This window comes from Poecilia latipinna, unplaced genomic scaffold (assembly GCF_001443285.1).
Source record: "Poecilia latipinna isolate Pla-1442-1.1 unplaced genomic scaffold, P_latipinna-1.0 Scaffold2153, whole genome shotgun sequence".
NCBI lineage: Eukaryota > Metazoa > Chordata > Actinopteri > Cyprinodontiformes > Poeciliidae > Poecilia > Poecilia latipinna.
In genome coordinates this window covers 95,499-107,238 of record NW_015114769.1, presented here as the reverse complement: position 1 = coordinate 107,238, position 11,740 = coordinate 95,499, and the positions used below count along the sequence as shown (strand labels likewise).

Here is an 11,740-nt window from a genome sequence, read left to right as displayed (position 1 = left end):
GTGGGGTTGGAGTTGATAGATAGGAAGATAAATGGAGGGCCAGTGCAGATGGAAAAAAGGAGAAGTAAATTTCTGCCAAAAAAAAATTTAAAATTTGAGATAAGTCTAAGAAATTTTCTATAAAAACAACGTGGAAGTTTCTGAATTACAAAAATTTAACATTTTTGAATTTTGAGTCTAAGAAAATTTCCAAAATTGAAAATTTTTAAATTTTTGAAACTCAAAAATCTCAAATTTTCTGACTTTTTTCTAGCAAATTTTCAATTTTTGAAACTCAGAAATGTCCAAGTTTTTTTAAAAGAAAATTTCTGAGATTTATCTCTACATTTCTGAGGTTTTTTTTTACTCCCCTTTTTTTCTATCTCATCTCTGTTTCAATGGAAAATGAGTAGGCCTGTCCTTGTTAATTACGCAGCAGAATCCTACAACACACCAACATAAACACACAACAGGACCGGCTGCCACAACACACACCAAGAGATTTGATAACATATCAAGACACACAATAAGTCTTTGATCAGCAGATACCAGAGTGATGAAATTCAAAATATCTGAGCATGTTAAAGCTGCAGTGATCAATATTAAACATTTTCCTCAAATTCAGCCTCCTTTTACATTAATAATTTGTTCAGTTTAATAACTACATATTATAATCAAGAATACCCTTAAAAGAAAAAACAAGTAAGCAAGTGAACCTTATCCTGACATGTTTGTCATAAACATGTAAAACGACAAAACTTAGGAGTTTGATGTAGTCAGAAGAGTTGTCTCAAAGATGCTCAGATATTTTTCTGTGAAGTTTAATCTGGATCAATTGACCATATTTTAAAAAGGGAAAGTTCCAGTAAGGGTCATGTACCTGGCAGTGGTAAAATTTATAACGTTATAAGAAATCAGTGGGATGTTGCTGAATAATTAATTATCCACAGTGTGCTTCATAAGAGCACATATTCAAATTTATATATAAAATAAATTTGAACATTTGTGCTCCGATGAACTTAGTAATTCCATTTGAATATAAACATTTCTTTCATTAACACCACATTTCTTTATTAAACATGTTTTTGTATGATCTGATCATTTTATTCTCATATTCAGTGTTGTGTTTTCATTAGCTGTTAGGAGAAAATCAACGTACATAATCCAAATAAAGGCTCCAAAACATAAAAATAAATGTCATTCTTCTATATACTGACAGGGTCACTAAAACAAATGCACATTTGAAGAACACTAATTTATTGATACCAGAATTTTAATGTGTTAATTTTGATTCATAAATAAAATAGATTTGAATGTGTTAAAAAATGTATGGAAATAAACGCATTTTGTTTTCTTAACAAGTCCCAAGCCGGAACCTTTGTATTGTGTTTCTTGTACGCCCGTGAATCTGACGCACAAACGTTGTCCGCTAACATCAATGGTCGACAAAATCGCATTTCTTGGCCCACTGGCTATTAATTTTTCCTTCTAAAACAATCTAGTAGACGATGTAAAAATAAAACAAAAACAAACTATTGTTGTGAAGCAAAAAGAAGTTGGCTAGTTACTAAAACGGTTCAAGCCGAAAATAGCATCTCAATGCTAAGCGTGTTGTAACAAACACACACGTCCCCAAAGCTAGCGTCAGACGCCACAGAGGTTTTTTCAACGAAGTTACTTGAATGATTTAGTTCCTGTGACACTTGAAAGCTGAATGGGTATAATAGCACTTTGCTGGTGCAAATATGTCTGAATATGTGATTCAACCATCACATATTCAACCATTATGTGATGGTTGAATAGTCTAAAAACCAGATTAAAAACAATAACTTCTATTGTTGAGCTCATATGTCTATTTATTCAGTGGTTTAGCAGCAAAAGGCTGAAAATAAAGCTAAGATTCTTAAAATATTATTGCTCTATTGATAAGGTTTTTATGCAAACTTAATACTACTCAACAAAACCATCCTGGATCAGTCATTTAAAGCTGCTTTGTTCACAGGCATACCTACAGTACCTTGCAGAGCTGTTCATAGCCCTTGAACCTTTGACATTTTATGTGATCCAACCACAAATCATGTGGTATTTCATTAGGATTGAATATGATAGACCAAAACATAGTGCATAATTATGAAAAGAAGGGAAATGATATGTGGTTTTTAATTTATTTTTTATAAATACAAATTTGAAATGCCTGGTACGCATTTCTATTCTGACACCCCTAAATAAAATCAAGTGCAACCCAATATCATTAGAAGTTATCAAATTAGTAAGTAATCCACTTTTGTGTAATTTGATTCCATTATAAATCCATCTAATCTGTGCGGCAGAGTATTAGAGCCATAATAAGAAAAAAATACAAAAATAATTTTAAGAGAATAAAGACATAAAATTACAAGAATAAAGTTGTACTAATATGAGAAAAGTTGTCATAACATGAGAATAAAGTTTTAGTAATATGAAAATAAACTCATATCACCAGGATAAAGTCATAGTATTTTAAGAATAAAATCATAGCATTAAAGAAAAATGCAGTAAGACATTATTCTCATAATATTATGCTTTTCTTCTTGTACAATTTTATTGTCGTAATTTTTTTTTATTTTCTTAGTGTGGCTCTCATACTCCATCGTAATTCTGTCAAGGTAAGTGGCAAGAAAAAAATGGATTATTAAAAGTAAGGCATAATAGCACTGAATGCAGATCAAAGTATATTTATGTGTTCAACTGGCACAAGCAAAGTCCAGAAGTAAATCTGCAGGACAAATAAGAAAAACTAATGTTTACAGATGCTCCATTTAATCTGGGCAGAACCAATGATTTTGCAAAGAATAATGCCAAAAATGACCCTGAACGACATGTAGCTGCAACAGCTAAAGATCCAACTTTATGTGAGTCTATCATATAAACTCCTAATAAGATGCACTGATATTTAACAAAAGTTTAAGGGGAATTACTAATTTTGCAAGGCACTGTATATGCATCAACATAGGTAACCTGAGCTAAGACAACCAGACATTAATGCTGCTTCTTAGTTCTAATGCACATTTCTCAAAACCAGCAACCTTGAAAAACAATTTCCCTTCATCGCTCCACCACAGTAGCAGCAGTTAAACTAAAACAGTTGTAAATTCACAGAGCCATGGTCAGAAAAACTAAAACAATTGCGAGCTTTGTACAATACAGAGTCAGAGATGAGTTTCTAGAGAGGAGATATGAACAAAAGGAGGAGGCACCGATTCACCGACATAACTTGTGGAGTCACTTGGAAGCCGCAGAGCGTTTCTGCTGATCTGGCTCACAGTGTGGCAGTAACAAGTTTCCTGAAGGACGCCAACTGATTCTCTCTTTCCCTTTCACATTCCTCGGTTCAAGTTTTCTTTGTGCGTTTTGTCGTCTAGTTCTTGCTGTGATAGGATTCCGGACTCGACTCGCCGTCGTCGCTCAGGGCCTCGGCGTTGGTGAAGGTCCCAGCAAGCGTGGCACCGAGGGCTTGCCTGACCGGAGCCATCTCTGAAAGAATAATGTTATCGTGATTGCTTACCAGCGTGGCCTTGTCCATGATCTCTGCGCTATGCTTGGACACGACCGCGTCCATGAAGTCGTACTTGTGAGACAGCATGCCACTTTCGAATAAGTACTTTGTCAGGTAGGAGAAGACCACGTTTGCTAGGAAAGACGCCACCATGGACACGGACTTGAAGGGGAACCGCTGCTGGACGAAGTACTCTACGTCTCCGCTGATGAGGTGGACCTTCTTCTCTATCACCCACCCGGGGTAATAGATGAATGGAGGCAGTCTTAGGTAAGGTTCCCCTCCACCAATGCGCAGCAAGAGTCCAAAGATGTACGCTGCCACGGAGCCGTACGTGTTGGTACCTTTGACGAACAACACACTGAGAAGTTGGGGGAAGATGATGACGTAGACGAGGTCGGAGCTTAAGTACCAGAGGCCGTATACAGATCCAGTTAAAAGCGCCATAGCTGTGGCGAGAGCGCCAAATACAAAGATGGTGATGCGCATCACCCAAACGATCTCCGTATCCGAAGCCTGGAAGAGAAAGGTGCTTTTTAATAAAACATTGATTTATTACCGGCTTTAATAACTTTTGGTACTCTTACCATCTGCCGAAAGGCTTGCTGATAAATGTTCCTGGCAAACATGGAGCTGGCTGACAGTATGGACGAGTCCGCTGATGACATCACCGCTGCCGACACCGCGCCCAGTCCGAAGAAGGAGATGTAGGGCGGGCAGAGGTGCTGGAGCACGATGGGAAGGATCATGTCAGACTCCTCCTTGTCCTTTGGAGCGACGTAACCATAAGTCGTTTGATTCCAGTCTGGATAAGAAGTTTTTGAAAAAGCACTTCAGGTTTAATCTTCTAAGGTTTTTGCTCTGAACAAAATGTTTTATGATTTCTGTTTCGGTCCAAATTTGCTTTTAAGACAAAATGTTTCACCATTAAATCTGATTATGAGCCTCCCTGTTGTTACACATGTTTTAGCTGCAGACAAACAAAAGAGCTTGGACTTTTCTGTGGGTGGAAATACAGCAGAGATTACCAGCTCTTCTCTGTTTGGCTGGGTAAAATTAAAAGAACAAGAAATCTGAGTAACAGGAAAAAAGAAACAATACTGAAGAACTGCACATTTCTTTAGTAAAAATGGTAAATCAACATAATTTTGGACGCCTTTCATTACCAGTCTCTATTTTCTCTGAAAGATTTTCAACTTTCCTTTTGCTTCATGATCTCTGTTTTCCCTCCAATCCCTGGATACTCATAAGCAGCGACTGTTTAGCAGCCGTTACACATGAACAATCTTCAGAAGAACCAAAATAATTAGCTCTTCTTCAGATGTAATATTCAATAAATCTGCACGCTCTGACGGCTCTCCTCTGGTTTCCCCCCAGACGCCGTGTGAAACAGAAACCTGTTGGGATGTCAGCAACCCAAACAGGCTTTGATCACACTTTGTGCTTAAATAAGGGATCAGAGTCCTGGACTGGTCATGTTTCATTTACATGTGAGGATGATCTGTGGATCATCGTCTGATTGATGCAAATCCAGATAAAACACTGAGTAATCCATTCAGCAGTTAGGATTTCTACTTGAAATAACTTTTTATATAATGGAAATTACAAAATTATGTATTTTCGACACTTAACATAAAATTGCTAATGCAACGGAAACACAACTCATGCCTCTTAAAGTAACAAACATACTTTCTTGAGTTTGTTTCATGATTTTTGGCAATATTGCAAATAATTAGAAGAAATATTTAAAAAGAATACTAAATATATTCAGTGTTGGGTAGTAACTAGTTACATTTACTCATTTCCATTTCCATGAGTAACTTAAAAAAATACTTTTAGGAATATTTTTATCACGCTGTACTTTTTACTATAGTCTTTTTGTTATGACGTATTTCTGCTCTTACTTGAGTAAAATTTCTGGATTCTCTACCCACTGAATGAAAAACAAATATTTTTTAAATAAAAAAATTCTTCAGACACAGACACTCACCTGCAGTTTTTGTTAAAGTTTGATAAGTTTTTTATTGAAAGAAACTGATTTGGAAAATTTTTCTTTTACCCGATTTTGTTACTCATATGACTTACTGTCACATTGGTTCTTAAAATACCAAAATCTCCACTTAACTTTATATTTTGGTCTGTCTGATTATGCAATTCTTAAATATTAAATATTTGATAATTTCATTACATCAGTAGACTTTTTATCAAATACTTTTTTACTCTTACTTGAGTGATTTCTTGGACAGCTACCTTTTACTTTATACTTGAGTAAAAATACTTCAATGTATTTTTATAATTGAGTAAAATTTTTGGGTACTTTTCCCACCTCTGATTTTTCAACATTAGCAGAATATCGATAAAGTTTTTGTACATAAAACACAACTCCTGACACATTTCTGATTAAGTCAGTTTAAACCCAAATATTTTTGTCCACCTTCTACCTCTAGACAATGAGTGTGTGTGAATTTACTCGTGGAAGCCCCGATGGCTCCAATGAGGACGGACGGGACGGCCATGACTAAGCAGCCGAAGGCGGCGAGGAAAGAGAGAACTTGAGCATAGGTCGCTGAAGAGGCAGAAAGAACCCGCTGAAAGTAGACCTGCCAGGGAATCCCTCCCAACATCTACAAAAGGAAACACAAAGTAAAATCAGCTCTCGAGCCATCGCGTCACATTCAGCAGTCTAAATAACTCACGTCAAATGCACTCCCTTCAAGACTGAACTCTCTCCATGACTCAAATGTTCTTTATAAGCGTTGCAGAGTTCAATGATGGATTCCCTCATAAAGCCATAGCTTACCAGCAGAAAGAAGTTGTCTGCCCAGAGCCAGTTGTCCTCAGGCTTGATCTTGCCCAGCCAGGGTGACTGATAGATTGCTTCCTTGGCCGAAACCCCGATGTCTGTCACAGCAGGATTGGAAAGGGCAAAAGGCACACTGATCCACTGATGAAGATGAGAAAAATCAGAATACAAATGTTAGAGCATCATCTATACGATGGCTGTGTTGAATTATTCATGCCCTGTAACTTAATGTTGGGTTACAACAACTATAGACTTCTTTGTACTTTACTGAGGTTTTTATTTAATAGATGAACACAAGCTAATGCATGGATTTAGTGGAAGGAAAAAATATATACAGCTCCAGGAGAAAAGAAGATCGCACTGCACTGAACTCCATTGAAAACCTCCTGGTTATTCCACCAAATACTGATTTGTGAACTCTTCCTGGGGAAAGACATTAGTGTTGTTGTTTTCTTTGCATTATTTGAGGTCTGAAAGCTCTGCATCTTTTTCGTTATTTTCTGCACATTAATACTAAATTTTTGCTTGCAATATCAGAGACATGTTGTCAGTAGTTCATAGAATAAAATAACAATATTCATTTTACTCAAACATATACCTATAAAAAGTAAAATCAGAGAAACTGAGCATTTAAAGTGGTTTCTTTTTTTTTGCAGAGTGGTAGTTTTCAAAATATTTCACAAATAAAAATGAGAAAAGTTGCCTTTTGTGGTCACCTGATTAGTAGAAAGAGTTCACCAGTACATGAACAGAGTCATGAAGACAAAACCATGAAAACTACAAGTTTGCCATTATTAAGATGGTGTTCTGAAAAGTAACTCAATACTATTTTTATTTTTTTATTACATTTGAATTTTCCAGTAGTCTCCTGGACATATTCATCACTTCAGAGTTAATCCCTGAGATATTAACCTCACCAAGCCCAAAAAGATGCAGAACAGCTGGACCACATCTGTGTATGCGACGGAGTAGAGTCCTCCAACGAGCGTGTAAAAGATGGCTATGAGCGCTGAGATCACCACAGACATGTTGATGTTTATGTCCACAATCACACTCAGAGTGGCACCTGCATGATGGCAGGACAACCATTCAGAGTCAAGTCAATATTAAAAATCTCAAATCTGCAGGAAGGCAAATTAAACAGCAGATTAAACCCACCCAGGGCAGACAGGATGGCAGCAGACCAGAAGATTTCTCCCATGAGGGCAGGGATGAAAAGCAGTCCCCCCATCCGTTTTCCATAGAGCTGCTGGAAAGGGTCCAGCATCGTGACGTAGCCACGCGATCGCATCGGTTTGGCAAAGAAAAGCCCACCTGAGGGATGTCAGAAACTCAGTTTGGACAAATAATCTTCAGATGTGGTGTTTTTACTATATCATGCACTGTGTACAGCATCCAGAGTCTCCTAAGTTAGACTCTAAGATGCAACAGGGCAGCTACAGAGTGGGGAATATGTTCTGCCATATAAGAATTGTTGGTTTTAAAGTCACTTCAAAAATTGGACTGTTGATAATCTGACACTAGTTTTTACACTAGTAAAAACCAGCCCCTTGTACTCAGAGTTGGGTAGTAACTGGTTACATTTACTCAATTACATTTACTTTAGTGACTTATTTAACAAAAAAAAAAACAAAAAAAAAATACTTTTAAGTATATTTTTACTCCTAAAAGTAAGAATATTTTAGGAGTAAAAATAAGGAGAGAGCCCACACTGTGCTGGAAGCAATAACTTTTTTCCTAGGAAGGCAATGGCCAAGCTAATCTGACACAGCAACTATAAGAAACTTTTTTATACTTTTCTTTTCGTATACCTTTGCAAGAATGCACAAGACATGCAAATAAAACTTTCTACAATTTATACACAGGGAGTAGGAGTAAATATCTTTTCACTCCTTTTCCAGTGAAATGCATTCTTGTTTACAATTAAAGTATAGTTATATAAAATATAAAATGGATGATTCAGACAATGTTTCTCCTTACTGTATGTATATTACTGTATATTTGTGTAGAAGTGGATGTATATATTTTCTTTGTTCCTTTTGTTACCTACTTAGGGTGTATGTATTTTTTTCCTTTATGTGGCTCAAAATAAAGCAATAAGCTAATGATTCTCACCTAATACCAAGCTGAGAGCATAACCAAAGGGTGCCTGAGCCCAGGCCAGGCCATAGTCTGGCAGGTAGACATACTCTGCGGTTCCATTTATATATCCCCCTCCTACCCAGGTGGCTGAGGAAGAAAAAAAAACCATATATATATATTTTTAAAACACTTTCCTTTTTGCATTTTAGACGTTTGGAGCCAAGGAATATTCGTGGCCACTCGTGAACAAATGAATCATCTTCATAGTCCTTCACCTCACCGGTCATCGTGAATCCTCCCACGAACAGCCCAATGTCTCTGCCCCCGACCATAATTCTCTCGCTGCGGTCTCCGCCTTCACCGACTCCGGAGTTCTTGTTCTTCCACGCGGCCCAGATCCCCACGAACAGGATCAGGACGTAGAAGAGGACGATGGCCACGAGACCCTCGACGTGGATCGTCATTTTTCCCTCCTCTTCAGCTTCCCACCGGGATCAAGTGCTACTGGGAACGGACTGGAACCTCATAGAGGAAACTGAAAGGAAACAGAAAGAAATTAATGCATTTTCTTAGTTTTGATCTTTTGATCGCAATGAGACAAACCTGGTTAAATGTTATAATAAAAACAAAATATATGCAGAAGCCCAAGTCCGAACTGGCCGAAACAATTTGCGCATTGTAGTCTAATGCGCAACCGCCTCATTATAATGACTTTGTGCGGTTAAAGTATTGGAAGTAAAGCGTTATGTATTTAACGCACAACCCCTTTACATGGAAAAAACTGTTTTGACAACTTTAAGGATAGAAATAGTTATTTATTAAAAAAAAATAATTTCCCCAACAAAAACTACCAAGTACATAATTTTGCCTAATTTCCTGCTTGGAAAAGGAAAACAATTATAAAAAGTTCAAGTATTTTAGAATGAAAACGCGTGTAGTCTCGTTTAAAATATGGGTACCATCTGCAGTGGATGAGGGGACTACAGTTCCCTGAAGAACACCAACAAAAAATAAAATACAAACATCTTTATTCCTTGCGCCTAAAAAGCTTTTTTTTTTCTTTTTTATCAACTTACAAAGTTTAAAAGACAGGAAAACAAAGGATGAATCGAAACGTATCCATTCGGGGCGCCTTGTCGCTTTCTCTACTGCTCTTCTTTGTAGTTTTTGGCTATTTTATTATTATTATTTAGCAGTTACATTTTTACCTCCATGCGTAAAAGCCCAGTTGTCATTCCCAAACACAAAACGTCGACTTCAACATGCACGCAGTTGATTAAAATGGAACTAAAACAGGTGGAAACATAGTTTCAGTCTAGGACGGTGCATTAAACCTTTTTGTGCTGATACTGTTTCTCCATGAGGGGTTATTGATGTCCTTAAGTCATCTGTCAGGACGGTCAAAATGCAGTTGCACCACACTTCACTTAAATAATCTCAATAAACAAAACAACCAAACAGTGAATTTCTTACCTTTCTGCTGGAGAGATTGGTCTAAACAGATGACTCAAACTCTTTTGAAAAAAGAACAAAAACAAAGATGTCCTGGTAAGAATAACGGCACTTTTTTGTGTATTCCTCCCTGGCGCACAAACCCCCAATTCAACGAAGCAGGGTTTTTTTTTTTTTTTTTTAAACTCACGAAGCTGCCCGGTAAGATCCGCGGAGAGGAGAAGGAGCGAGGGAGGGTGAAAGAGGGTGGAGCTGGGCTGGAGGGATGGAGATGAATGGGAGTGGTGGGTTTATTGGGAGCTGTCAGGGTGGGTAGATGGTGGATGAATGTCTTCCAGGGCTGGACGAAAATAGCAACTAATAGAGAGTGGCGTGACGTACTACCGCACCGGAAAAGCTTTCCAATATTATGTTGGCAGTGGTTGAAACCTTTGCCAGGTTACGTCTCAGGCCTGATTAACGATATTGCGCCGCTGGTTCACGTTTTTTCCCTCCTGGTGAAGACGCTTTTACTCACATGTAGTTCTTTTACAAAGAGGACTTTGGCTCTTTAGTTCACTTTAAACTTCTGGGATGTTTTTGTTCTTTAGTAAGCAGCAACACATGAGCAAATCTTGCTAAAAACGTCTGATGCTGCATTTTAATTCACCAAAACGTAACAAAAATCATCGACAATGTCAATATAAGCTCCACAGACAGCCGTGGTTTTAATGAGAGTCGGTATAGCAAGTCATTTGGAGATCTCAAGTTACTCAACTCTCAAGTCTAGTCAAGACATCCGTGTCCAAACGCAAGATATGCAAGTCGAAAGTAATGAAATCCAAGTCCCAAATCACGGCATGCAAATTTCAAATCCGTTTCAAAAAAAAAAAAAAAAAAAAAAAAAAAATTTTAAAAAAATCCTAAAATAAAGACAAGGAAGTCTGAAGAGAAGTCCTGCATGTCAAAGGTCATTATAGAGGTCAGGGGTCATGAACATCTCATCTTAAGATTCAGAATGTCAGCCTTAGTGATCGGCTACTTAAGAAAATAAACCTCTAAAGCATGTTTCGTTATTAAAGACAACCTGAGATTAGTTTAAGTACATTTTTGCTGAAAAAGAATTATCAGCTAATTTACATTATATTTTGCTTCTTTAACTTTAGCACAAAAATAAAAATCTCTTAATGTTACATAAGTAAAGCCGACATTTATTGTCTTTTCTGTCAGTCCAAATGTCAAATAAGCTGGATGTTGTTGTAACTTCTTCCAAACTGTCTCAACCACATGTTGTACAGGCTGCATTCCCTTTCCTGTCTTTTTCACCATCCTGTAAATTCTGTAAACAAATAAAATAACATATAGTGAAGTATGATAGTTCCCCAAATGGCTGTTTTTGTTTCCTTTCTGGATGTGGAGTTTGATTTAGATTTGCGTAATCTGACAGTAAAACTGTAACGTTTAGGCTGTTTGAATGTTTAAATCTGTTAGGTATGAATCACCTCCAGATTAAGTCATTAGCTATGATGTTTAAAGTTTAAGCTGGTTGAAAAACATTTAATTTTTAAGCAGATTTGTCGGCGCTGTCCAAGGTGCTGAAGTTGACATCATCTTTGAAATCTCTGGTTTTATGATGACAGTCTCCCAAACTTACTAGTCTAAACAATGTGATGGCTCGAAATTTCCACTTTCTTTGTGAGAAATGGAACATTTAATTGAAAGAAAATGTTTCAGTGTGGTTTTCACATCCTGAATAATATGACCCTACCTGTTTGCACGCTCTCTGTGGAACGGGAGAGAAAGATAATGTTGGTTGTTTTCACTCAGTGCTGCATCACTGAGGCGTCCAGCCCACCTGTATGTAATGGTGTTTAAATATGTGTTGGAAATGATTCCTTAATGCCATTATT

General features: G+C 37.2%; 1 protein-coding gene across 1 annotated transcript; it reads right to left on the bottom strand.

Moving 5' to 3' along the window:
* Positions 1-295: 295 nt before the first annotated feature.
* On the bottom strand, positions 296-10,420 carry LOC106936478 (high-affinity choline transporter 1-like). Its single transcript, XM_015017521.1, has 9 exons — positions 9,873-10,420; positions 8,680-8,934; positions 8,433-8,546; positions 7,476-7,631; positions 7,235-7,383; positions 6,315-6,458; positions 5,985-6,138; positions 4,102-4,319; positions 296-4,030 (listed from the first exon to the last, which is right to left on the bottom strand). Exons 2-9 carry the CDS (start codon positions 8,861-8,863, stop codon positions 3,377-3,379), a joined length of 1,773 nt encoding a protein of 590 aa, XP_014873007.1. The 5' UTR covers positions 8,864-8,934; positions 9,873-10,420; the 3' UTR covers positions 296-3,376.
* Between the last annotated feature and the right edge of the window lie 1,320 nt (positions 10,421-11,740).

What these genes read in the sequence shown, in the direction of transcription:
- LOC106936478 (XM_015017521.1), bottom strand. Translation starts at nt 8,863, where the DNA reads ATGACGATCCACGTCGAGGGTCTCGTGGCCATCGTCCTCTTCTACGTC. An exon ending in TGCCATCCTGTCTGCCCTGG is followed by an intron (nt 7,384 to 7,475) that starts GTGGGTTTAATC and finishes GCCATCATGCAG; the next exon opens with GTGCCACTCTGAGTGTGATT. An exon ending in AGCAAGCCTTTCGGCAGATG is followed by an intron (nt 4,031 to 4,101) that starts GTAAGAGTACCA and finishes TTTCTCTTCCAG; the next exon opens with GCTTCGGATACGGAGATCGT.